The sequence below is a fragment of the Calliopsis andreniformis genome, chromosome 9, assembly GCF_051401765.1.
Source record: "Calliopsis andreniformis isolate RMS-2024a chromosome 9, iyCalAndr_principal, whole genome shotgun sequence".
NCBI lineage: Eukaryota > Metazoa > Arthropoda > Insecta > Hymenoptera > Andrenidae > Calliopsis > Calliopsis andreniformis.
Genome location: NC_135070.1, coordinates 4790652 through 4817765, shown reverse-complemented (window position 1 = coordinate 4817765; position 27114 = coordinate 4790652). Strand labels below are relative to the sequence as shown.

The 27114-nt window shown below is 34.4% G+C and overlaps 5 protein-coding genes across 7 annotated transcripts; all 5 read right to left on the bottom strand.

The window, feature by feature from the left end:
• Positions 1-1162: 1162 nt before the first annotated feature.
• LOC143183311 (uncharacterized) lies at positions 1163-5825 on the bottom strand. The gene is given in 5 exon segments (XM_076384835.1): positions 1163-2260; positions 2333-2752; positions 5171-5196; positions 5199-5294; positions 5297-5825. Coding segments are annotated over 5 exon segments (1509 nt in total). The 5' UTR covers positions 5460-5825; the 3' UTR covers positions 1163-1456.
• A 5903-nt stretch (positions 5826-11728) lies between these two features.
• Htra2 (HTRA2-related serine protease) lies at positions 11729-13665 on the bottom strand. The gene is made up of 7 exons (XM_076384476.1): positions 13271-13665; positions 13055-13178; positions 12868-12954; positions 12598-12792; positions 12375-12525; positions 12142-12307; positions 11729-12058 (listed from the first exon to the last, which is right to left on the bottom strand). The coding sequence occupies exons 1-7, from the start codon at positions 13663-13665 to the stop codon at positions 11896-11898; spliced, it is 1281 nt and encodes a 426-aa protein (XP_076240591.1). The 3' UTR covers positions 11729-11895.
• A 396-nt stretch (positions 13666-14061) lies between these two features.
• Positions 14062-16430, bottom strand: LOC143183170 (rRNA N(6)-adenosine-methyltransferase ZCCHC4). The gene is made up of 4 exons (XM_076384635.1): positions 16240-16430; positions 15610-16163; positions 14826-15525; positions 14062-14753 (listed from the first exon to the last, which is right to left on the bottom strand). The coding sequence occupies exons 1-4, from the start codon at positions 16286-16288 to the stop codon at positions 14401-14403; spliced, it is 1656 nt and encodes a 551-aa protein (XP_076240750.1). The 5' UTR covers positions 16289-16430; the 3' UTR covers positions 14062-14400.
• A 1133-nt stretch (positions 16431-17563) lies between these two features.
• Sp3 (phosphatidylinositide phosphatase spermathreecae) lies at positions 17564-24425 on the bottom strand. Of its 3 annotated transcripts, XM_076385203.1 has the most exons (13): positions 24287-24425; positions 23495-23871; positions 23169-23432; positions 22941-23095; positions 22683-22855; positions 22426-22618; positions 22023-22350; positions 21833-21903; positions 21335-21559; positions 20812-21033; positions 20412-20725; positions 20133-20342; positions 17564-20054 (listed from the first exon to the last, which is right to left on the bottom strand). In XM_076385203.1, the coding sequence occupies exons 1-13, from the start codon at positions 24381-24383 to the stop codon at positions 19069-19071; spliced, it is 3615 nt and encodes a 1204-aa protein (XP_076241318.1). In that variant the 5' UTR covers positions 24384-24425; the 3' UTR covers positions 17564-19068. The 3 variants fall into 3 exon arrangements, with proteins under 3 accessions (XP_076241318.1, XP_076241319.1, XP_076241320.1); XM_076385204.1 differs by lacking the exon at positions 21335-21559; XM_076385205.1 differs by lacking the exon at positions 23169-23432.
• A 320-nt stretch (positions 24426-24745) lies between these two features.
• On the bottom strand, positions 24746-26247 carry Ublcp1 (Ubiquitin-like domain-containing C-terminal domain phosphatase 1). Its single transcript, XM_076385565.1, has 2 exons — positions 26057-26247; positions 24746-25924 (listed from the first exon to the last, which is right to left on the bottom strand). Exons 1-2 carry the CDS (start codon positions 26214-26216, stop codon positions 25080-25082), a joined length of 1005 nt encoding a protein of 334 aa, XP_076241680.1. The 5' UTR covers positions 26217-26247; the 3' UTR covers positions 24746-25079.
• Positions 26248-27114: the final 867 nt, after the last annotated feature.

Genomic DNA, 27114 nt, shown 5'->3' with positions numbered 1-27114 from the left:
ACGCCTATCGTCGCACACCTTATATGGAGGGTGATTCTCTCGGCAGTTAACTTAAACACAGTGTCGCTGCCTAAACACCATGGTAATAGTACCATAAAGACTAATGCACACAAGTGATATTTTGACGCACGATCTCGCTGCGATCAAATGTTTTTCTTTGCTATCCCAATTACAAACAACTAAGACACACATTCGATGACAACAAGTTCGGGCGTCAAAATATCATTCGTACGCATTAGCTTTAACTATACAATGTGATCTGTCAACAAGCTTCCATTTTCATTGCACGTATATACGTATATAGCAATTTCTATGGGGACAAAATCAGCCACTTATGGTTATTATAAAAGACCTCTCGACAGATCACGTATACAGGGTGTTACAAAAAAAGTTTCAAGACTTTGAGGGCTTATACTACTCGCCAAGAAGAATAAAAAATATCTAATCAACACAGGTCCTAAAGTCAATTCTTTTGATGAAAAATTGATTTTTATCAATCAAGAATTAATTCAGAAGTACGTTCCATGTTGTCAAAAGAAAATTATTAAATTAACATCAACAAAGATTACTTCACAGATACAAACATAGTTGAGATTTTCAGTTTTCATTTAGTATTAAGTGCAGTTGTGGGTGTAGTATTGAGCTTAGTAAATGTGAGTTTTGCATTGTAACAAAAGCAAGTCACATCGAACACTTAGCATAACAAAAAAGATTTTATTCAATTTGCATTTACTTATGAATTAATCTGCGTTGGTGCTAGTTTGGTAATCTTGTGGTGATAACTTTGAATGTACTTTTATGCGTCACTGACTTGTGGTATCGAATATTCGTAGATAATAAAAGTCAGTTCTTTGTCGGAAGGATTGACTTTAGGACCTATGTTGATTAGACATTTTTTACTCCTCTCGGTGAATGCTATAAGCACTTAGAATCATGAACCCCTTCTTTTTAGTATTACGTACAGACCTGGAGCTATCGTTGCAGTGTTTAGACAGCGGTATTGCCTTTGAGTCCACCAGCGAGAGAATCACCTTGTACTAAAATTCAACAGACTTAGGAAAACCCAAGGGACAAAAAATAAACAAGCTTTCGTACACGCAAATCGTCTTTTATTATCAAGTGAGCTATGAACAATAATTTAACGCAAGCGTATTGCCGCTGACCGAAATGAAGAGGCGAGAATGAAGTGTAAGGAATGACGCGCGTAAGAAGGAGGCGAGCTATCGCGCGAACGAGTCTATCTACGATCAATCATCCGCCGACACTCTCATCAATTGCTCGCGAATGCAGGCGACCGATCGGCCCGAAGATTGCTCGGGGAAGAAAAACATGCTCCTGCCTTGGATCGGTCAAAGGTCGTCGTCTGCTGTTAAACACTGGCAGACCTTCTCATTTCCCAAGTAAACGTGTCCGTGGCTATGCCTGCTCGTTCCCCTCCGACAAGAAGAGATACAGCTTAATGAATATAGACTGGCAGATCAACGACCGAATGTAGTTGCGTGATCGGCGCGACGTTCACTAGCAAAGTTGGCTCGAGCTTAACCTTCGAGGGTCCATGGATTTGGTTGATCTCGTAGCTGCTGATGGACGCGGTGGTAGACGGGGCAAGTGACTCCGACGCGACAGCAGCATCCTTCTTGAGGGGCACAGTCTCAGCGATGTTCTCAGGAACCGCCTTCTCCTTAGGAGGTAGATCAGTGCTGCTCTTGATAATCATGTCCTCTTTAGGAGCTAGAGTGCTGCTCTCAGGAGCTATGGCTTCCCCAGCGGATGGAATACTGATTTGAGGGATCTTCGAAGGATGAATCTGACTGATAGACTGCTGAGAAATCGAAGTGGTGATCGAAGGAGTGTACAACTGAGCAACTGGAAGCACAGGAACAGCATCCTTCGCGATGACAGTTGGTATGACAGGAGAGATTGGGACACCTATCGGTACGAAATCTTGCTTTTGAGCTTCTTTGAGTTTCTGTTTGTCTATGTAGTCAGAGAATTTTTGCAATTCCTTGTTCAGCTGCTGACGTCTCAACAGGTAGTTTTGAATTTCAGACTGACCAAGAGGAAACAGAGTTTGACTAACGCCGTCAAGCGGCTTAGCCTTGCTCGTGACCTCGGACAAGTTGACGCGCACGTTGCCGTGAACTTGAACTTGACTTTGGTGCGAGGTGGCCAGGGGCACCGCGCTGGGGAGGAGCAGCGGCTGATAGAGTGGCTCTGTGTCGATCCTCACCAGAGTCTTGGCTGGCTCTAGATTGTAGTTCTTGTGGATTTGCACCTGGCTCTGGTGGGACGTCGCGGTCGGTACTAGAGATTGAAGTAGAATCGAATCAGCTGCTCCGCTTTTCTCCTTCTGCTCGCTCTGGCTAGGTACTTCGGCGCTGCGCTTCCTGCGACTGGATTTCTCGATCGCAGCAGATTTCGTGTCTCTAGCTACGAGAATGTGAGCGGCCTCCAGGTTGATATTATTCTCAGAAGGCAAGTCTGTCGCGGCGACGCGGAAACCGTTTTCGTCTGCTACGTAGAAGACGGATTGGAGGATCCCATTGGCGTCCACGTAACTGTAGGATCCTCGCGTGACCCCACTGGCATCTTTGATCTCCTCTTTGGCCGATGGACCACCAGAATAACTGTAAGCATGCTCCCCTGTCCTCGTATTCTGGTACTGGCGAAGCACCGGAAGCGGATCGACCAAGAACGTGTACGGCAACAACTGCACACCTGAGACTACGCTCAGAGTCGCGATTAACGGAATCTGGAAAGAGAATGTTGAATCTTTCTGAATCTTTTAGGAGGGACTATATCTGTGTAAGTCGGCTTGCAAACGTCTCATGTTTTCTGTGTATTTACAACGTTGCGTAAAAGGGAGATTAAATGTTACATGATAGCTGCTGTACAGTTACAAGAAGTCATTGCTTGTGTGATTCTTTTGTTGACTGTAATATGGAATCACAAATTTCTTGAAAACTAAACATTAATTGTTGATAAAATGGCTAAAATATGCATTAAATGTGTCTGACTTGGAGCTTATTCTACTGACTTGACTGTATCTAATGTGACTAATACACGTCTACAGTAGAATATGTCCTAAGTCAGACACCTTTCATACATATTTTAAGCACTTTATCTAATTAAAAGCCTTGAACAGAATTTCATCATTCTTGATTTTCGTTATATTTTGACATATCAAATTTACACTTATCTGGCTCCAAATGAATAATTCTTCCTTTCTATTGAATACACTATCAGTAACTTGCACCTATTTTCTTCCTAACTTAGTTTTAACTTATGATATACATTATTCCTACATATATTTTCTATTTTTCCTACCTATTTCTACAATCCTTAAATTAACTTTTCATCTTTTCTCAAAAGAAGAATTCCCTAAGGGTCATTTTTTAATGAGTCTTAAAAAAATATTATTGATTAAATTTGCTTCATATTCATTAGCTACCTCAAAAAATTGAAAATTCAGGAATTTAAGTATTCTATAGTTTTAAAATTTGAAAATTTCATTATTCCATAAGATATTGATGAAATATCAGAAAACTAAAAAATTGTAATATTTTAATCATTGGAACTTTAAATATTTAAAAACTTGAGAATTTAAAAATCTGAAAACTTATAAATTCTTAACTGTGAAAGTTTCTAAACGTTGCTCCTTATCTCCTTATCCTTATAAATATTATTATATATTTTATATTAAAATGTAAAACCTCAAGAGCTACAGATATAAATATAAGATACCAATCTTGAATCAAAGGATTTAAATGAATATTCGTTGATCTTCCAGCTATTCGATCTCTCCCTCAGAGAATCCTGGTATCTATCTACCCCAAGTCAACTTTAATTCTCGATTCAGGAGTTTACCTCCATAAAACTGCAGGTTCGAAGTCAATTGAACGATCGATAGAAGAGACTCGTTCGAAGGATCGTTCCCGGAACGATTGTCGACAAAAGGAGGGAAAAGCACGCGCTCGTGACTTTAGAATCCTCTCAAGGCCTGGTTCGGCCCTCGACAAGGCCACATTGCCGATGAATCGTTCGAATTTTACGTCGGCCGTCAGTGACACTGGCTATTCTCTTCTCACGCGAGAGGGGGTGAGTTTATACTTGCATGAGTCTTAGGATTCAGCTCTCTTTTACGATCAAATAAGAGGCGAACGAGTGACTTCCACTGTGGCGAGTGAAAACACATAGACGGGCTCGCAAAAACGAAAAGGCTACCGCAAAGCTTTGTTATTTTACATTGATTTCGGCACTACATATATGTTTTTATGAATTTCCAAACTGCTGGGAGCACAGCTCAAATCTACTTATTGAGATCGTGGTTTGTGAAACATTCTCATATTGTTAGTGAAATCTCCGAAAAATTGAACAAGTATCGATTATAATTAACTATTTCTCAAAGTAGCACAAGAACCCTCACTGAATTTTTGCGTTAATAGTAGCTATAATATGAAATAACACATTAATTTCCTCCAACATAGAATTCACTTTCTTTCTAGTACCCTAACTCCAAATTCATACAAAAATTCTTTCCAAAACCCTTCATATCCTGAAGGTACCTCAACGTACCATTTACAACAAAATTCACATGCTTAGTATCCTAGTGGTACTTAAAAATTCTACTTCCTTGCAATCTATTGAATAGTTTTAATAATTAAACCCTCAAACGTTATAATTTACCAGTGACAAATCATCAAGAATAAATAAATAAATTTCAAGAACACTAACACAGATATCGAAGTACTTGAAAATTTTCATAATGGTGTATATACACGATTCTCGCTATGGACTGACTTTGATCATGACATACAGGGCAATCAGTTTAACTGAAAACCCACTAATGAGTGTTGACAGTACTTACAATGCTAACAGCATTTAGAATAAATACTGTCAACACTCGGAGGTTTTCCAGATAAACTAAGCACCCTATTTATATACAACATAACCCCTTGAAAGGTAAATATCTAATAACCCTTTTGTATAAAATATTTGTATTTGATACACAAAGATATCTACACTCTTTTTGAAACATCTAGCATGAAGACAGCAGTAAAAAAAAATAACAATCAGATCATAAAAGACCAGAAACAAACTCTGAATCAACCCTCCAGAAGAAGGGTTTTCTTTCAGGAAGGAAGTTTTCGATGAGAACAAAGGGACTTACCAGTGCCTGCATCGTGCGATGTGTTTCCTGCGAACCTCCTTACTCGACGAAGGACTGTTCGGCCTGTGCACCTTGCTTCCGATCTGGTTTTGACTTATATACATGGCGGAGGGGACGCGCGAGCAGGCGACGGTGTCTTCGAACCAGGAACCAGAGGAACCGCCGAAGGACAGGCAGATCCGTTCACCGAATACATGAGAAGACGGGATCCCTCGATCCAGGATCCGGATCCACGCGAGCCATCGTCTTTGCCACGCCCTCCGCAGACGTTCGCTTCTTCTTCGACCATTTGCCCGTTCGGTTCGCTTTTTCTCGAAGCCGCGCGATCTTAACGCAGAACTAGATCCAAGTGTGCACTGGGATACGCGGCGGACCGAAGAAAATAGACTGGATGACTTGGTCGTAGAACGAGTAGAAAGGATTGGACGCTATTTTCAGACTATACGAGGAAAACGGTGATTTCAACGAGCTTATAGCGTGTAATCTAGATTCAAGTTTACGAGGGCGACCGAAGGTCTAGGTATAGCTGGGTACTGTTCGAATGTGAATTTATCACCGCTAGTTATGGTTCGAGCATAAAACATAGAGGGTGTTTTCGAAATCGTCTGAAAGAAAAGGAACTTGCTGATTTAAAATTGAGATGAACATGTTAATGTGTCACCTTTTCACCGATTTGAACGAGCTTATGTAATCTGGTGTTAAGGACAACATTCTAAGCATCTTTTTTCTTTATGCGTTTTACAGTCGACCTTAATTTTCGAATTATATTTGTATTTGGAAGTTGTAGTAATATTTTAGTAATTATGCAGAAAAGGAGTCACCTCGCCGATTTTAATTACTTTGAAATATGTTGTCAGAGATACAATTTTGAGTAACTTTTTCCTATACATTACTTGTACTATAACTTTGTTAATTACTTGTACTATTCTTAAATATAAATAGGAAATCTATAGTAGAAGGATAAAAAATGATGCGTAATTTGAAATATATTAATGTAAACTTCGACGTACTGCGAATTCAAAAGACTTTTTCGTCTTTTACTTACTAAAGATTTCCATAAAGGAAAACTCAATCACCGTATATACATAAAGGAAAAAGTCGTTTTAAAGTTAATTATATCGCCCTGAACAACGTATTTCAAACTCGTTTGAATTCGTGAGAAGGGAACACATTAACAGGTTGGCTAAAATTAAACTGGAAGTATAGAATATAATTTTTTTTGTATAAGGCACCGTTTTCGAGAAAATTGAGGCCTAAAGTTTGCTAAGTTCGCGTGCATTTAGACGCAAGCTGCTTTGTTCATCCAATCTGACTAGTGTCAGCAATAAATATCAATAATTAATTTATTTTACTTTATGAGATACTAAAAATAACACCCCTGATTTTGTAAACAAAGTCTTGTTCAGTGAGTAAGAAATGTGAACTGACAATAATATATTCAAATTTTGCGTCTCTTGAAACACCTGAATAATATTATCTTTTATTTCATGAGAATTTTCCTTATTTTTAGAATAAGCTATTTCTTTGATGTAACCAGATCATTGATGTAGGTAACCAATGAAGCCAGATCAAAGGAGACATTTTCAGTATCTCATAAACTACTAAAATCGAGAAATTATTGAAACTTACCTATTGCTTATTATTCTCCAAAATTGTATCAAATTCTGACTGACATTGTTTATAAACGCAAAGAAGAACGATGTAGACGAGTGAAGCAAAGTGTTTCTAAATATAAGCATACTAAGAAAATCTACAAGTTCGATTTTTTCGAAAATGAAGCTTCGTGAACAAATGTTATTAAATATATTTTTTAAACTTATTTTTACATCAGAAACTATCTCTTTATCGGTTATGCCATGATTTCGCAAACACCCAGTATATTTTAGCTAGAACTTAATTAGTACTCTTTTAAGAATTACACAATGTATGGCAACTAATGAGAACTATTTAATAAATATTAAGAGAGATGAAAGTGATAAGAATTTCTTTTGTCAAAGAAATGAAAAATGTTGCATTGAAAAAACATTAGAAGTGGTTCTTAAAGGCATGACTGAATCAAACTTCCACAACATCTTTAACAAAGGGTAGAAAAGGTAAGACAAATGCACTGACATTAAACGAATCATGTACATAATATAAGGACTCTGTTGGAGGATAATTATATACAATAAATTGTTAACATACTTTACCTAATATTCAATTTTTATTAAGCAGCTCTTATACATTCTTAAATGATAATTAGATTGATATACAGTATCTTGTATAAGTATTTGGAATTTGGAAATGCATGAAATATCTATAATTTTTTATTTATACTAATATCAAATACTATTCTCATTGATATTTATAAATCTTATATAATCATCTGAGATGAGATTTGTAACCAAAACTTACAGGATGTCCACGCTGAAGCAGGCCACTTAAATATCTCCTCTGTTTTTAATGACACAAAAATCGTCCATGGTATAATTTGAATGGTTTCGAGAGACAAATATCATAGAAGAACAATCTTTAGTGTAGAATCATCTTCTTCAATTTAAACAATTTCGTGTTATTAGAAACAGAGGAGGTATTTAGGTGGCTTGCTTCATCTTGGACACCCTGTATATTAAACAGTTTTACTTGGTATATTTTACATATTCCGCCAACATATAAGTGTCTATATACTTATGCGTGATAATATACATTTACAGTACCAAATATACATATTATGTATACCATCTAAATCTAAACACTGTCCAGTTAGCTTATTTACCTATGGTCATACAACCACAAATGCATCACCAGTCTAAACAGTTGTATACGTTCGTATGCATTTGTGGTTGATTATAATCATACAGTCGACCATATATATATATTATGATCATAGAAAATAAGAAGATAATTTCTCAAATAATTACAAGCTGCAGAACGCTTCGCCCGCAGGATTGTTACAAATTTCTTGTACCAGTCCATAACTACCACGATCCTCCGCGTATCGCGCGTTAATTGCCGCTGTGAAATTATTGACGTCATTAACACTGGTCGTGGTGCTTCTTTATTCGTCTGGAATTGCCATTAGGCGGGCAACGTCGAGGGGCGCCTCATGGCCCCTTTCTTTGAGTAGCCGGAGGATCGATAGATCCCGATACACAATGGGGAGTCGTGATTACGTATCGCGCTCCTCCTTGCCTTTCGCGGCAATAATTCGCTCGTCCTTGATCGAACGCAACGCCGGCGTCTTGTACCAGTGAAATTGTTTGCCTGCCGCGGCCTTTTTCTCTCCTTTTTCCATTGGACCGCAGACATCCAGGATTCCTCCCTTGCCGCAATAAAATCGCTTGGCCCTCGTCCTTGGCGATACTCGTCGCGATGACCCGGACGTGGTCGGTTCAAAAATGATTAAACAAAAGCGATCGTGCCGCGTGTCGCGTGCGAGGCGACTCCCTGCTTGCGGTCCTTTAATCGCGTCGCGTTCGTGGCGGAATTATTTGTCATTGTCGGCTGGGACACGAAGGGAGAGACGTGATTGTGGATTTCACTGTGTGCGTGCGTGATAAAGGACACGGAGTCTTCTTGAAGATTCTGTAGAGTGCAACGCGGAGTCTTGATCTCTGGGTGCTTTATAAGGTAATGTTAGTTTCCCTTGACCTTTTGTCAACTTTCAATGTTTGATGGAGGGCTTATGGGGGAGTTACACTGAGGAATATATATTTTGTTAGACAGAAGTTTCTTATCTTTTAATATTGCTTTGTGGTTGAAATGGGTAGTGAACATTTTGGAACTTTATATTTTACTTTAATTTAACTTTGACCCCTTCAGTCTTGTCTATATCGAAGCCAATAATTTGCGCATCCACTTAAACTTTCTTTCGAACAAAGTGTGCAGTTTTAAGAATTTGATATAATTTCTTGTAACACGTTTCACTACAAATTATGTATTATGTACTTTTGTTACTACTGGGACTTTATCCAGTTTATAATAAATAAATAAATAAGTAAATATATAAATACATTTGTAGATATTATTGTATAAAAAGAATCAAACTTTGGAAGTATAAGAGAAAAATTGATTAACACTTTAAATCTACACTATACTTATTCAAAATTCTATCAGGACATGCGCAGAGATTTGAAATATTTAATTAATTTCTTTTATCTTTTTCAATTTAATACTCTTTATAATCTTATAAATAACAGTACCAGTTGCATAATATGGATGATATAATAGACACAGTGATATAATGATTTAATGCTAACTTGCAAGGATTTTCTTAAGGGGTGCACCATTATAACGACCTAAAAAAATGGACGGACATACAGTTTTTTTCTTTAGGTAATTATAATTATTAAATAAAATATTGACATGTTAAACAATATTTTAGTTTTATTTTTGGATTTGATTACTTAAAGTTATAAAACGGAAGAGTAATTCGACAGTGTTCACTGTCATGTTTGGTCGTCAGCTTGCCTCTGGTAAATCTCTGAAACTATTTTTTTAATTAGGAATACCTAAAATACAAATAATTTGAAAATGATAAATAATAATAAATGGCTAATGACTATTTAATAATTTTCAAGAATAAAGATATGAGAGCCTTGTAAAAACAAATTTATTTTTACTTAAAAAAGGTCAAATTCAAATATTCATAACAATTCAACAAATCAAAATACCAAAAAGTTCATATACCACGTTGTACATAATTTTACAAGGAACTACATATCTACGTTTGAAGTTAATCTAAAGTTAGCAGAAACGTTTCTGATTTTTTAAACTGATAAGATGGTGTACCACCTTAAGTGAATATTTTGAAGTTCAAGTGTAAAAGAGGTTCCTTGAGAATTTGTTTAAAGAAACATTTCAGTTAGAATGGTAATTATACTCCTAAGACCCATCCCAATATTATTAGCAAACAAATTACGGTAATATACTTTAGGTACAATGAAACTTATATCCAAATAGGAATACCCCTCAAGTAAATTTCTCACTGTTGGTCATCGACCGATGGGTAGCCAAGATGTAAATACGTGTGGGCGATCACGCAATGCAGGGCTATCTCATTCGTTCGTAGATACCAGGTCCCGATCACCTTGATGCCCATTTGTTCTCCAGCTACTGAGAATCGCTAGACACGCTCGTAGGAAGCAGCCACGTTCACTCGTGGGCGCGAATACGCGCCAAAAGCGTGGATAATCAGGGAATAGAGGCTCGTTCGCGCGGGAGATTAACAGATAGGGGAAAAAGAGAATCGAGGTAGGAGAAAAAACATGAAGCGATGTACAGGCGATAATCGTGGAACCAAGTACCGTGAAAGAATAGAAAAGCGAACTAAAGTACTTGTCGCTCGAAATTGATTGCAATTGCCAGCATAGTTATTGTACCTTCCTCCAGCTTCATTCGAACAACTTGCGGAAGAGGTATTTTTGGCATCCCTCAGTTACGCTTTATTATAGCATCAGCAGGGAAGAACTTTTGGTTTTTCCAATGTATTCAAGATGTTTGGCAACAGGTGTCAGAAATGTTAAGGGGTGATTCTACATGTCTAAATAGGATGAAAATCAAGATGACAAAATTCCGTTTAAGGCTTCGTTTCAGAGGTATTAATTGTTAAGGAAACGCCTAAAATTCGCGTGAAACGTGTCTGACTTGCGACTTATTCTACTAGCTTCACTGTCTGACTTAACTACTGCATGTCGACAGTAGAATGAGTCTCAAGTCAGACACATTTCAAGTATTTTAGTTAGCTGCGTTCTTTTAACAATAAATAACTCTGAAACAAAGCCTCAAACGCATATTCGTCTTATTTTAGCATGTAGAATCGCCTCTTAAAATTTCGAACACCTTGTATATTTATCTTCTTAAATATATTTTTCATTATACCTCACATTCTAGTACAAAAAGAGTAGAAAAATAATACATTATCACAAAAGAAGAAATACTGTATTTCTCATTGGATTTAATTTTCAATTACTTTAAAATCGTACAAGGCTTCCTACATATTACCCCAATCAAAAATTCTGCTTCGATCCGGATATTTAAATTGTAGTAATTTATTCCACTCATCTATCTGACTAAGCTAAAACAGTTCAAGGGCGAACAGGACCGTCAAATCGTTTCATTTCATGAACCTCGGGGTAGAATAACGAGCTGCTCATTACGTCCCACCTGGAGTCGACCTTAACATTCCAACAAGAAGATGCACGCGTTCGCGGACAGTAAAATCATTTTCGAAAAAATCACCAGGAGCCTCATGCAAACCACACCCACGTTCTTCACTGAGATCCGGTCACATATTTGCGGAGGTCGTCTCATGTCGTAAACAACATAAACATAATGGGACTGAGCCGGTGGACCACACCCGGCGTGCACACGCACGCACACGTGCTCGTGACCTCTATCTCACAAGCGTCCCTCGTTACTCGAGCGACGTGACAACTCTAAGAAGAAGATAAAGGAACAATCAGACTTCCGATAAATTCAACGATCGCAATAAATCTTGTTAGATACTGTCAATTTTTTATCGAAAGATCGTTCGCATGCAGGGACCACGTTGGATAGTGAAAAACGATACACAGCATGTTCATTCTTTACGCAATTTATTGTTGAACGCGAAGAAATAACATTTTTTGGTTTAACAAATAATTTCTTCTAATACGTCCGTGGCGATTTGTACAAACAAGCGTAGAAATTCTATTGAAAAATAGTTTGATTTGAAATAAGTTATGTATCAAATATATTTTTTTAGTTTAAATTTCTTCGGGCTCGATTCGTAAGTGTAATACTTCCATCTTTCTTATAACAGTCAACCTTAATAATTTGCTTGATTCTACCGCTTTGTAAATATTGGTGGCACCTAACACAGGCTCATCGTTCACGTGTGTTATGATGTCTCCTGTCTGTAAACCGCCCCTAAAATATTTTGATAATAATGTTAGACAAACTATTTGTATTGTATTAGTTACTACTATTACAGATTAGTTTCTAAAACGTACGAGTCAGCTGGCGATCCAGTGATTACTTTACAGATAAGAACTCCGTGTCTAATGTTTTGTGGAATTCCTTCTAGTCTCTGTTGTAACTCAAAAAGAAGATTCGGTGTAAGAGTGAGCATAGTGATTCCCATGTATCGATGTCTAGGGGTTTCCACAGCATTTTGTACTGCATTAAAAGATAGATTTATTACGATACTGTTACTTCCTTACGATATCTAGTCATGACATATTACCTTTTCCTTTTCTCCGCATTTCTGCTTTCTTCAGGAAATCCTTAGCATAATCTATAGGTATTGCAAAAGAAATACCAGCCGTCACTTTCATCGCATTTATACCAATTGCTTCTCCATTTAAATTGACTAATGGGCCACCTGAGTTTCCAAACTAAAGAATAATAATCTTTAATAGAAATGAGTTTAACCTTAATTATTGTATACTATAAATAAAGACACTAACTGTGATCGCAGCATCTGTTTGAATATAACCCATTTGTTTATTAAAAAGACCAAGTTCTTCACTTTGCCTATTGACGCTGCTTATAACTCCACATGTTATTGTATTGCTTAAAGCTAATGGAGATCCAATAGCAACTACAAATTCTCCTGGCCTAAGATTTGATGAACTGCCTAGCTTCATGACCGGTAAATTAGTCTACATAAAAAATATTATTATAACAACCACGTAGAATTGTAAATCAATACATTACATTATTTAATGAATATGAACCTTGTTAATCCGCACAGTGGCAAGATCGCTGTGCATATCAACATCTTCCACAATACCAGTGTATGTACTTCCATCTTGAAGACGTACCTGTGAAATAGACTGTATAAGAATTTCTGAAAAAACGTTTACATTATTACTTTATGTAGTATAAATATACACAATCCACATAAACTGTCACGGCAGTTACCTTAACAGTTGTATTTGGTTTATTAATTACAACATGAGCATTCGTCAATATTAGACCATCAGATTGAACAATAAAACCAGACCCATTGCTAGCTGTGATTGGTTTGCCTGTATAATAATCAAACCTATCTTCTGATTAATAGTTGTTTCAAATTTTAATCAGATGCACACTTATACTATTGCATTGTCGCTCCTTAGTCGCCTAATCCGCACTTACCTTTTATTGTCTTTAATTTCAATATAGACAACAGAAGGAGCTGATATTTCCACTACATCTGCTATGAAATTGTATTTATCCCTGTTATGATTAATGTCCACCGTAGTTATCGACTTTGCATGTATTGTAGGTATAATACTGGCCAAACTACAGAATTGATATATGTGAAAATCGTCTTTCCATTTGTACAGAGCATAACCAACACCAGAGACGAAAACCGTATAGGTTAGTATACTTTTAATAGTCTGGTCAGAAATATTGGACTTTTTCTGTTGCGTGGAAAAATGTTTACACTGTAAGAATCTGTCTGTGCAGGAGAAAGCAACTAATTGTTTATACTCAAATTGATTTCTCTTTAAAATTCTCCACGGTATACGCGTCAAGGAGGCAGCCATCTTTCAATTGGCAACTAATTACAACTAGAAGGCAGCTTTTCAATTGCATTCAGAATTCATATTCCCGCGCGCGAGTGCTGCGCTTGTGCGCTTCGTGAATTTCATAAAAAGTGGAAAGTAAATGTGTATTACGAAGAAAATTTAGCAAGAAATCATATAATTTATTCCTGTATTCTTTGCAAAAAAGAACTAATCTGTCTTAAAACAACTGTGGAGCTAAAATTACTTTGAAGTCGAATTTTGTAAGTAAACATTTTAAATTTACCGAAATATTGTATGAAATGACTGTTATAAAAAGATATTTACAATGATCATATTATTTTTCAATTTTGCGATATTATGAGTAAAGTTATACAAACTATTCTAAAATCTGTGATACTAGCAAAGTGATAGTGATTCTGCATGAAAAAATAAATCGAAAATATGGAATGAAATTTTGTTGGGCAACTAATATTTTAGGCGCTTGAGGAATATGAAGAAATAAGTTTTCTTTGTCAAAATTTAAACTAACTTCCTTGAAAACAAAACGTGATGTTAAAAAATTTATTTCTATATTGTTGGCTCATTATTTCATGTGGAACCACTAGCTTTCCACTAGTTCTAGGATGCTCTGTGTAAAAGTTTTAAAGGCTTTAAATTTCATTTGTTTAAAGATTAATTTTTAATATCAAAAGAAAATGTAATTTACAATATTGAAAAGTGAATTTACAATGAATTGTGTTTATAATAGATAATTTATGCCTTTTGTTTTTTTATTTTCTTCTTTATCTTTATTTTATTATTTGATCCAACAAGTGATTTCGTCTGTTTAGGCAATTTCAGAATTTTTGACTTCTTTGAAGTCTTCACTTTTAGTTCTGGTACTATTTTTTGCTTCACTCCATTCTTTTCTAATTTTTTTGTAGGCTTCTTAACAATTGAAGATCCTAATGTCTCTTTTTCTTCCTCATCAGATTTATGGGAATTATTCATCTTTCTTTTTTTTATATTATTTATTGTTTCTTTGTCATTAAGCTTACGTTTTTTAATTTTCTTCTCTGTATTTGCTTGATTTTCTTGACTGTTGTTGCATTCTTTCTCAGTATGTCCTATGAAAAATAAAGTACATGGTATATACTATTTCAATACTATGATTTTAAATTTGGGAGAAGAATACATACCATATTCGTTACATTTGAAACATTTGCCACTGATCTTTGGTCTTTTTCCACATAAATGTTTAAATATAGTACATCTTTTACATTTCTGACAATGATTCCAAGAAGGTTTAACACATCGTTTACATGCATTACAGTGTCTATATGTCAAACCATTTTTGGAGGTGCAGTCTTTACATTTTTTGCAGTGTTTATTCTCTTGGGAAACCCATTTCTGACATTTTTTACAATATTTGTAACCATCTGATTCAGGAAATTCCAATAATTGCAAAGGTATGTTTGTGAAGATTCGAATAGGTGATGGAGGCTTGTTAGGTTTAGAATTTGTTACAAATAATGAATGATTGTCATAAGATACTTTGTAGTCTGTCATTTTTAAATCCTTTAAACCTCCACATACACCAGGTGGATTGCTTTTTTGTTTCATTATGGGTTCCATGAAGTATGGAAATATAAACATAATTTTCAAAAAATCATTTTCATTTTTTATATTATTCCATTTTTGATGGAGCTCAGAAATCTTTTTTATGGTCCATGACATAGGTTCTACTCTACTACCAAATGGTGGATCACATATTAAATATGTGTCTTTACCATTGTTACGTGTAATAAAGTCTTTAAACATATGTACAGAGCTGTAGTGGAAAAAATGATTGTTCAATAGATTATACCAACAGTAATTTAGTGGTCCAAAAAAGTTGTGCTGTAACAAAATCATAAAACACAATGAAATTGTTATTAACTTAAAATTATTTGTTTTAAAAATTTATTAAATAGATATACTTACAAATCTTCCATCAAAGTCTAATAATAATGAAAATATTTTATCTTCATATTTATCTACTATATACTCATGAATTTTTGGTGTGCCAATGCAAAGAACTTGTTTTGCACCAAGTTTTACAAGCATGTTTGTTATATCTTCTGTCGCTTTTTTCGTAAAGAAATATTGAGCCTCCTGCTTTGAGTCCTCTAAAGGTTTCAAAATCTCTGTTGGATGTTTCATTTCATAGTCTGTGAGACCTTCTTTTATGATATGATCTTTATGTGTATTCGATGCATCCTTCTCAGTTACATTTATTAATTTTTCACAAGTGTGACAGTAACACCTCTTTTCTGGTGGCAAATTCATTATCTCGTTAAAATGTATATATAATAATCTATGATGATAACGAGAGGTAAACAATTTTCTCTCACGCTCCCATTTAATTGTCTCTTGTTTTGACAGTTTTTGTCCTTCTTTCAAGTAAAACTTACATAGCTTTTTATCACGGCAAGCAGAACATGTATAGAATTTTTCCAATTTACCTTTTTCATGTGTACCGAATAATAAAGTAGGCCCTGCATAAGGTTAGCATTATTATAAACATTTAATATAATCTAATACTATTGTACAAATTTTAATACTGAAAATTACCATGTGGGCATTGTGGGTGTGTAGTTAAATCGGACCAAAAGCATTCCATAATTGCTACTAAATAAAAAGAAACTATCAAGTGATAAAGACCCACAATTTCATAAATATTTAATCTAAATACAGGGAAGGGAAAGTTTCATTGATATTTATTATTTTTCATACATTCGTAAAACATACTACAGTGTGCTAAAATCCACAATGTTCGTCTGTGTCAAAACAAACCGCACCACGTGATTAATCGACCACTGAGGTTAGATTTAAACGATTGATTCGAGATTCGAGAATCGCAAGCAAATATCGCAAACGAGAATCGAAAGTATTTTGAATGCTTACGCGACGCTCCTTTGCTCAGTAGTTTAAACGAATTCGGAGTATCTGTGATCAGTGTACTAAGAATAGTTTTTCCACGAATAAATTACGACAAGAGAAATATTTAAGTGCTTAAATTGACCGAATTGAAGCAATATACGACGTTGTATCAAAGTATGTATTACACTTCCTCAAAAAATTAATTTTTAATCTTTAATTCTGTAAATCAAGTGACGCTCGAACACTTTTGCCGAGATTCACCTTTTATTTGTATGACAGAACGATCTGATTAACTAAATCGATAATTACTTAAAAATTAGTTAAAATACTTTTTTTGCAAATTGTATATATAATTTTCTATCAAATGGGACATAGTTTCTCTAACTTTAGAAGATTTTCTTGAAATAATGTTTAATGTAACGAAAATTTATACTGAAATCAATCTTCTCTTAGGAAAAGTAAAAATGAAGTTTTAAGCGTTTATTGCAGTTTATCGCAGTTTTATTTCAATTCTTTTTCTTTCTACAAGTGCTATGAGCTTGTTGCGTCATATGTACATAATCATGTATATGTGTTTTCGAAAATGTAACTGCTATATATATATGTATATATATAAGGCAATTGAAGCCTCTACAGGCTATAAACATTTTCGTGCGTTGTTTGTTAAGGTTGTTTCTTATGTTCTGTCGTAAAAATACAGAGATAATAATATATTTTACAATATTTGAATGTTCAACTTTAATTGGACCATACATTGTCTTAATAGGGAAAAAGGAACAAAAATATAGATTTCATTTTCTTCATAGACTTATAATACTACATTAATAAATAAATATTCTGACAGTTATTAAAATTATATTAGAAATATGCAGACCTATATGGAATGAATTAAAAAACGACGATACAATCTGAATAATTAATTTAGGTAAATAGAATGGATCACTTACGAACAGTCCTGTTTCCTTGTATTCTTGTTTTAAAGCATTTCTAAATGATCTACAGAATCGACACTTCATACCATTCTAGGCTGTGTTTATTCTGGTAGATTATATCACAGACTATTATTTGCAATTGGAAAAACATTTACTAGAAAACTTAATTTGCAATACTTCTACACGTGTTAGTGCAATTATGAAATGTTTGCATAGTATAACAACTAAATTAACATTTATATATACAAGAGGTCAGATATCTAAAGTCAAAATTCATGTCCTTTAGTCTAAATTGCCATAAATATAGCATATTAAATAACAATGCATATTCCTTCATAAACTAGATGTTGAGTATATCTTCAGAGTTTTTCTAGTACTAGCTAAATGTAATGTACATAATACTTCAACTATGCAAATATATGAATACTGTGATTGTGTTCCTGATATTTTGAATTACACATAGTTTCTGCATACAATTATACGAGGAACAATGTGACACATACGAACAAAGATTTCCTTTTCTCGTATATCTAAAATAAGTCTCAAACTTGTTTCTGTTTATCATAATTCAGTAATTAAAAAAATTCAGTTATTGGCTTCTTGCATTGTACTTTCTATATTTTAATAACTATTGACACTAATTTGCACACTGTACAGACTTCTGAAAAAAGCATTTACTTTGCATGTCGCATCTTGCTACTATGCTTTTGTTTTAATTACTAAAATTAATATTATTTACTAGACTACAGTTGAATAACTTCTCTTATTTACATAATTGACTACAAAGCCTTTTCACTGAATTTGCTGCACAAATAAATTTTCAGTGCTTAGATAGTTGTGTGTGCCATATATGTGCAATAACTGTATATCTACCTGAATCTGTGAACTTACAAAAAGAAATTATGATTTATAAAACAAATGAATAAAGTTCCAAATATTAAGAAAATTTAATTATGCAGCAAAGTATTATAATCTTCAGTGAATGCTGGGATTAAATTTTATTGTAAAAGCACACCTTGTTGGTGAATTCAAAATTTTAGTTTCTAACATCCAAATGCGATGCTACGATTCGTTTCATAAAATTGATACAAATGGTGTCGTGACACGAAAATTTTGTATAAATATGCCAAAAGCATTTTGCATGTTAAATAGTCATTTAGTAAAGGAGCAAAAACACATCGCTCTTGTCAATATAGAATAGAAAATTTGTTAATAGACAGTTCCAATAGCTTTACTGTAGATTAAATATTGACCATGTTGTACTTTGGAAAGTAATTTTCACATAAAAGTATAGACAATGTCTTACTGATTAGGATTAGAAAATGAATTTGCACAATTTGTCAAGAAGATGGCAGTAATACAAAAAATAACCGAATCTATTAAACATGTGCATTGAGATTTTAAATCAGATATGACTGTTTAAAGATGTTATATTTTTAGAAAATATCGAAGGTATCAGATAAATCCATTTGTCAATTCCTATGCAGAAGTATCTCGTTTTTTTATTATTTTGCAAATTTCTAAATTTTCGGATATAATAACGTGGCTAAACATTCAGGTTTTTGGCTACTGTGTATCTTCAAAAAACTTACAAAGCGATCAATTTTGACCGACAAGAGCCCCACCTTTCTTGTAATTTCTGTCGCTGTTCCATGTGATGGTCCGAAAGATTCCTTAGCAATCCTACTTGTCCCGTCTTCAGTTTTCTAGGATCTAAATTTGCGCCCAATGTTTGGACACCTTTGGCGAATTTAGAAAAGGGCGACAGTATGTCTTTGGCAGTAGATGCCACTGGACTTGCAACGTTTGTAATATTGGTTTTTATAGATTTCAACGCTGATTCACTTTGGGAGGATGTGATATTCAGGGTTAAATCTTGTTCGGATGTTGACCTCTTCTTATCTTGTATTCTATTTTCTGTTTGCAAATTGTTAGTGTTCATATTATTCAGTATGGTTCTCTCGTCTACTTCTCCTGCCGAATGACTTATATTTCTTGACAGATTTAACGTTGAAGGTGGAGCTATTCTTTCCTTGTCATCATTCAAACATTCTGTCGCACTTTGTATCGTTATTTCAGGCGTGGTCGCTGATGTCTTTTGAGGGGATGCACTCAGAGTACTTGTACCAGATCCGGCTTCTGGAACAAGCAGACTTTCTGCATTGATATTCTGGTCAGGAAAATTATTGGGTCTCATTGGCAAATTTTGATTTTCATTGTTGTCGTCATTCTCTACTACGTCAGCGTTTTTGACGCCCATTATGATACCGATGGATGGAGTATAAGCTTCCATCAGATTCTTATCATGACTAAAGTTTTCTGGTTTTTCTAAGGGGACAGGTGGTGCTTCAACATTCTCGTCGTCACTACTGCTACTGCTGCTACTGCTACGATGTTTTCCTTGCACATTGCCAGAAATATCTCTACCTCCGACAGTAAATGTAGGCTTCGTAGGTTCTTCTGACTTCCTGCTTATACTTTTAGCCAAGTCCATCGGTTTCTTTGTGCTAAAACTATGGCTCAGTTTGTTTAATTTGCTAAACTGTTCCGACATGTTGTTTAAAGCCTTTGTTCCTGTAATTATATGAAAATTTGCAACTTATTGCTCATCTAAAACTATGAATGTATTACAATGGTTTTAAAGATAGATACCTGCACTTTTAAGGGCTAGTAACTGTGTCTCTGACAGATTTCTAGTCAATTCAGGTAAAGAAGTAATGTCTAGAAGGCCTGGAGATCCTTTAACATTAACTAACTTACTCTTTCGCCTATCTAATGTTACATTCATTGCTATAGGAATCTTTGGTAAGCCTGCTATCTCCATTGCTACAGAAATAGCTTCACAGATTGCTTTTAAAGACTCTGTGATGCACAAATTAATGTATAATTTGAATCAATAACTGAAAACTTAAATACAGTTAGCTATCTTACCTATACTTTCTTCTTCAGTTTTTATAACAACAGCCATATTATTGAAAAAACGTAAATTTGTACTGCGAAACATGTGAAAGTAGCCACATTCATTGGCTACTTTGTAATTTATTCTAATGCAATAGAAATGCTTATTCTTAAAAAGAGAGACTGTAGTTTCTGGTTGACCGAATTCGATCAACACAATATCCTCGAGTGGAACTCTTTGGTAGTTCGTAACCTTATCAATCTGATCATCATAATCAGCTACATAATAACTGTCGCGCGTTAATATAAAAATAGTATCCATCTCTGTTTCTGTTGGGTCTCCAGTTCTGTTGACATAGAAATTGTAGAAGAAATAATATGATGAATTCTGGAACAATTAAGGAAAAAATAAAAGAACAAATGAATGACATACACAGGATCAGCATCTATTAAACCCCAACTTCCTAAAATAACTTCTGGATCAGGTATAAGTAGCTTCTTGCAGTCTTCTATCAACAGTTTTACATGAACTGCTGTTGCAGCATTATCTTCCTCTTCTGTACGTTCTTGGAACACTTCCTCACTTACTGAATTTCCTAACATCATATCAATCGTAGCTTGCCTATAGACATCCTTGAAGCGATTTAAATAATATCTGAAAGAATACGGATTTTTTTGGGTACTTGTATAAAAGAAAGATGAAGGTAGAATTGAGACAAAGTGTTATTGTAAAAATAGTAAGTAATCATTTTTTAAAGGATTAAGATTAAACTTAAAATCAAGCATCTGACGTGCAATAGAATTTGTATCGTGCAACATAGACTTTGTTACAGCATTATATAGTTACACTAACATTGTTTCCCACTTAATAGAACGATGATATTAAAGACTCGAAGTAAAATTCTTATTCGTGCTTTGACAAGTTAAGAACTTTGAACCCAAAGCTAAGAACGAACCTTGCCAAATTATACATAACACCGGCATAAAGAAACTCAGGATGTGTAGCAAGTGGAAGCTCTATATATTGTGGTTTCGCGGGTATTAGCTCATTACAGCAATTGTCAAGGATGTCTAAATAGTGCAACCAATCGATATTCAGTTGATTTACGTCGATGGGATTCCCTAGCAAAGTATCTATCGCCGCTTGACGTTTGTCATCCATAAAATGTTGCTGATAATATCTACGGGAAAATGAAAGGGTTGTGTCAAGGATCTATGCATCAATATTTAATTGATGGTCGTAGATTGTAAACATAGTCGGTGTTGATCATTATACAAGACTAATGTGTAACAGTTTATTCGTATTTAAAAAATTACAACGCCTAAAAGAATATATTCGCGGAATGTTTTGGCTAATGAATAACAGTAAAGCGATGTATCGTGTAGGATTTGTGAATGAGAGTGATGTTCTAACGCAATACAGCGCATGTATCGTAATTGCTGTCCAATTGTACCTGTTTGCAGAATTCATGCCATCTTTCATTAAACCAGTAAATTTTCTTTCCCCTGTTCTTGTATAATCACCCTATAAGTAACAAGAAACCATGTATCATAGAGGTTCGAAGGTTTTAGGGATGTTTCGTGTACAATTAACTTTCAAGTTGTACAACGAAATTACGAAACAAATCGCTACTGAGTACGAACCTTCAGAGCGTTTGTACCAGCATACTGTTTACTGATAATGTCGCCATTATTGGCCCAAAGCAATTGAAATGTTTGCCTGATATTTGTAGGTAGCGTTCCATCCGGCGGTATTAGTCCTAGCTTTGAAAACTGCATTTCCATCACAGCCTTACCCAGAGCAGTTTGCACCACGTTTGTTCTATCTAAACAATCTATGCAATTCACCCGAAACACTCCCTTCTGCATGCAAATTGTGCCTTGCTTATCGCGCCAGCAATAGCCCATATCTGTCAGTACCGTAGCTAATGCATTGACCAGGATAGACACATTTTCAAAATGCATTCCTCGACTGTGTTAGGCACAAAGGTAGATTTAACAGCAATTTGAAATAGGTTTTATAATTTAAAGCTTAACGCATGCTTACCAGTATTCGTGAAAATCAAAAGTGGTGTATGTTATATCCGGATTATTATAATTAATCACATGATTGCTATACGCTTCCCAAATGATCTTTTCCTTTCCTGTTTGTTCTACAAGATTGACAATGCAAACTGGACCATATAATTCCAACTCTTCTGTAAAATGTTTCTCGAATGCCACTTGAGTTTCAGCTTCATCTAAAATATCACAAATATTGACATTTTAATTAATATACATGGAGTTATTACTTTTATTAATTACCTTTATCAATACGTGGTGGAGGCTTGTATTTATAACCAGGTTGAGACCAATACACTGGTACACTACCTCGTACTTGTACAAAAGATACCTGATGATCATGGTACCAAACTAATTGCTCTGTTTCTACATAGTTTGCGCATTTCCCTTCATCATCGACGCCACGTCGTTTATATCTTTATTACGATTAAAAATCCGTTTTTTTTTTTGTATATAACAAAACTAATACAATACATTTATACAAACAAATGAAATACTTACCGTGTTCCTGCACGAAATCTACTTCTTCTTGATATAATAGCTAGATTAAAGGTTTCATGTCTAGGCTGGTCATCGAAACCCACTTCTACTTTACATTTCTCTATTTGTACATACCCTTGGATAACTGGTAATATCCAACAATTCGCTTTATCTGTCTAATAAAATGAATGTTTTTATAAGAACATATATCCTATAAAACGAATAGATTCAATTTATAAAAATTCTAACTTTTAAATTAATTATATCTTGTAGCATGTGTTTATTCCAGAAGAATCTATCATCCACTCTTTGCCAGAGTGGTTTATTTTGTTCTTCTTCATTTTTCTGTGATTCAATGACAGAAAGCTTTTGTAAACTGTTGGTGATGTCACCAGTTTGGCAGAAATAGAAAGAATCTGTTTCCGTAAATATTTTGCTCAGTTCTTCTAAAATCCTTTTTTCAAATCTTTCTTTGTCTTTAACAATACTTCGTTTAGTGACTGTAGATTTTACCTGAAAATAATTTTCCATTATAACATTTCATTATTAAAACTTATTAAAGTTAAATGAGTTACCTGAGATGTTGCAAGTGCAGCTGCTTGTTGTGTAGTATTCTTTATAGTATTTGTAGCACTTTTAATGGTTCCCCATGTTTTGGCAAAAGCAGCTTTTTGTGGCACATCAAACAAACCACCTTGACTTTTTTTCTTTGGCAAATTCTGATGCTTCTTGCATGGCAAAAGTCCAATATCACCATTTTCTGTGCCAAGATGCAAAAATGCAATAGATTTTATTTTATATACGACATGACCTCCATATAGTTCTCCAGCTGGGAAAACTTCTTTAATCAACATTAAACGAGGTTCTAATACAGATGGCTGTTCTATTTTGCCAACTATGCCATAAAACATTCCAACACATTCTAAATCCTTTGCGGAAGCCCATTCCCAATCTGTAAAACAATTCATAGTTAATAATCAATTCCTAATGTTCATAAAAGTTTGCTTAAATCTTAAGTCACATCTTCATTTATGACTAATTATATTAGTAAAATCTTATCTCATATATTTACATAATGTATGGACTATAGACATTGCAAAAGAGTATGCAAGCAGCTACCTTTTAAGGAATTTCCTTTACTAGGAACAATGTAATTTTGATCTGATATAAAATTAATTTTCCTGTTGTGATAAGAGCTATTAGAAAAGTTAATCCATAACATGAAAAAATATAAAATTATTCTGCCTATATTTCTCAATAAATTAAAACAGCTGATAGTGAAAATGATAAACGATATTGCAATGTGTTACTGCACTTGACGTAAACGTATACCTATGCACTTTTGTCAATTGTAAGCTTATACTCACCCGATTTTGCAGAAAATTCACCCGTATATTTGTCGCACCAAAGACTGTATCTCTCTTTCACAAAGATAAAATGAGTGTCAGTACGAAACAGTTCCATTCTTCTGACTTTTCCGCGGTATGACGATTTACAGGCAGCATGTGTAATGTCAACTCCCTTAACGAGTCCGCCTATGACGGACACTTCGCCATCTTGCTCCTATATAAAACTAACAATAAGCCCGTTTTAAGCACAGACCAGACTATAGATATTTTTGATCAAAGAGTAGATGGCGACTGGATAGAGATTGATATAGATACTAAATTTCAAATCAGATAAGAACTAAAATAGAATTTTGATAATCCCTGAAATTTCGATAGCCATTGAAGTTAAAATAGCGTAATGTTTAATTATACAGACATAGTCTATGCTTTCTAATACGATTGTCTTAGGAAAAAGAATGAAAAGAAGAAATCATATAGTAGTTGTTTAAATACAAAGGTTTTATTTAGATGATTTGATATATATTTTGTACATGTTTTGTGTAACTCATAAGTACATCTTAAATATAAAGCGTGGGAAAATATGCAGATTTACGAGGCATAGCTTAACATATTCATGCAGCATGAATAATGAATAATCAATCCTATATACTATAATTCATGGAAGTATATGTAAACCATGTTCTCTTTTTACATCCTTTTTTTCGCATTTTTTTGTACAGAATTTAAATTGTTTTGCTATCACATTACAATGGTATGTGCTAAATTTCTTATCTTTTGGATAGTAGGAAAATCAATGAAATTTAACAATTATTTAACATTCTGGAAATTCGTCGTCGATGTTCGTCTCATTCCTTCCTTCCTCTTCGTATTTTTTTGCTGTATATTCTTCCCACTTTCTGTGATTAAGAGTCTGAAAATCATCTACCTTGGCTATAAATCTTAAGTAATCAGATAACTTTAACAGTTCTTTATCTTTACTCCTGGTAATGTGTGCATGCTTAAAAGGTTTTATCCTCAATCCTGATTGTGGATTCATGATGAAATTTCTTCTAATATCGTCTAACATTATTGTATTCTTTGCAGAGAATTGTTTATATTTTCCCCAAATGAGACCAAGTGGTTTGACTCCAACCAAACCATACTTTGGTGTGTGAACAGATATCATAGCTACAGAATCTAGATGAAATGCTATTTTATAAAGCGAATGAGTAGAAACTCCAAGTAGTTTCATTTTTTTATCAATCCATTTCATAGTAGTTGCAGACCAAATCACTATATCATAATCTTTGTACGCATGTATTAGAAACCAATGAAGGAAAGGTCGCATTAATCCTGTAATGCCTTCTGCAGATGATCTATGATCAAAGAGAGTATAATCTATATCCAAAACTAGAAGTTTCTTCCCTTCTCTGAATGGATTTAATTCTACAATTGTATAGTGATCGATTCTTTTTTGGATTTTGGACAGATATACTTCTGCGTTTTCAATTTCTACTTCCTCCTCCTCTATATCCAAATCATTAACTACGTCAGACACATCGTTTGGTGTGTGACATACTTCAGCGATATCCTCTTCTCGAGATCCCATCAACATTAATTTAAATCCAGGTCTGAGACCTAACTTTCCTATGATGTCATCGTCTTGAGCTGCTTTGCCTGGTGAAAAGAAAAATTCTATAGATACTCCATTGTATCTTAACTATAGTCAAAGATTTAGATGTGAAATAGGAGTGTTAGAAGGAACATATTAATGAGAGAAAAGGACACAAAGACAATTCAAAACATAACCTTTGAACTTGAGGTTCAACAACTTTTGACGTTCCGGAAGGACACCAGTTTCTCTGTGTATATATTCTTTCAACACTAGAACAGTATCGTCCTGTTGTATATCCGAGATGTTGTATTCCTTGCCGCTCCATTTTACGATAATTTTCACTTCACTCTCCATTCTTTTTAAGATAGTGACGCGACATCAAACGATTAACTGTACACACACATACAATCTATATGGCAGAGAATCTACGTCAATGAAATAAAGTTGTAGCATATGCACGCAAATATACATATATATATGTTGTTGAGGGTTTCTGTCGGTATTGCAGTCAAAAATTTTCGTTCTCCATTCAGGTGGCGTTGCGAGGAATGAACGAAAGCCAAGATAGTGCTGCCATCAGAACTTGACTGAAAATCATTCAATCCTGGTTGTCGATCATTTATTATTCAATTAATAAAAATGAGCAGTTTACTCTGGACCATGATTTATTTATCCATTGGAAATTGGGTAAGTGGCTTATTAATATAATTATTTAGCAATTGCAAGAACATTTGAAACTGTAATTATTTATGTTTACCAATGACGTATATATACGTCGAGATTTTTTAAGTTATAAATAGGAAATTATATGTACGATAATATATAGTAACTAATATATACATATTAGTGAAAAACAGTGGAAACTATTTTAGTGTATTTCTAGAAATACTGGCAGGGATTAATGAGAGAGCGCACAATTTGAAAAATGTTAAATTTAAGTTATTTTTTTTATGTAACAATTCTTAAAACATTATTTATGACCATATAAATATTTAATCCCTTTAGAACCGTGTCTTGTTTTGAAGAATTTTTTTGGATATGATTCTTCATCATCGGATTTAGTACTATTAAAGAATCAATATTGAACACGCAATGCTAGCAAAAATATATATGCTCATATTTTAGTCTTTGTGAGTTAAAATGTCAAAAGTTATAGGTACGTATGAAAAATGATTTTAAGGAATTTCGTCTTAGAATTATGCGTGACAATTCAGAGCTCAGTATTCCCAGGGTAAATACAGAAAGTAAAATA

Coding starts and splice junctions, on each gene's coding strand:
- Htra2 (XM_076384476.1), bottom strand. CDS start 13,665: ATGGCTGCCTCCTTGACGCGTATACCGTGGAGAATTTTAAAGAGAAAT. Junction 13,179..13,270: donor GAAATTAAAGACAATAAAAG/GTAAGTGCGGAT, acceptor ATCAGAAGATAG/GTTTGATTATTATACAGGCA. Junction 12,308..12,374: donor AATGCGGAGAAAAGGAAAAG/GTAATATGTCAT, acceptor CTTTTAATGCAG/TACAAAATGCTGTGGAAACC.
- LOC143183170 (XM_076384635.1), bottom strand. CDS start 16,288: ATGGAATGCTTTTGGTCCGATTTAACTACACACCCACAATGCCCACAT. Junction 16,164..16,239: donor ACACCCACAATGCCCACATG/GTAATTTTCAGT, acceptor AACCTTATGCAG/GGCCTACTTTATTATTCGGT. Junction 14,754..14,825: donor TTTCAAATGTAACGAATATG/GTATGTATTCTT, acceptor TATTTTTCATAG/GACATACTGAGAAAGAATGC.
- Sp3 (XM_076385203.1), bottom strand. CDS start 24,383: ATGGAACTGTTTCGTACTGACACTCATTTTATCTTTGTGAAAGAGAGA. Junction 23,433..23,494: donor CTGCACTTGCAACATCTCAG/GTAACTCATTTA, acceptor AATTATTTTCAG/GTAAAATCTACAGTCACTAA. Junction 20,726..20,811: donor TTAATAGATGCTGATCCTGT/GTATGTCATTCA, acceptor CTATGTCAACAG/AACTGGAGACCCAACAGAAA.
- Ublcp1 (XM_076385565.1), bottom strand. CDS start 26,216: ATGGAGAGTGAAGTGAAAATTATCGTAAAATGGAGCGGCAAGGAATAC. Junction 25,925..26,056: donor GTTGAACCTCAAGTTCAAAG/GTTATGTTTTGA, acceptor TCTTTTCACCAG/GCAAAGCAGCTCAAGACGAT.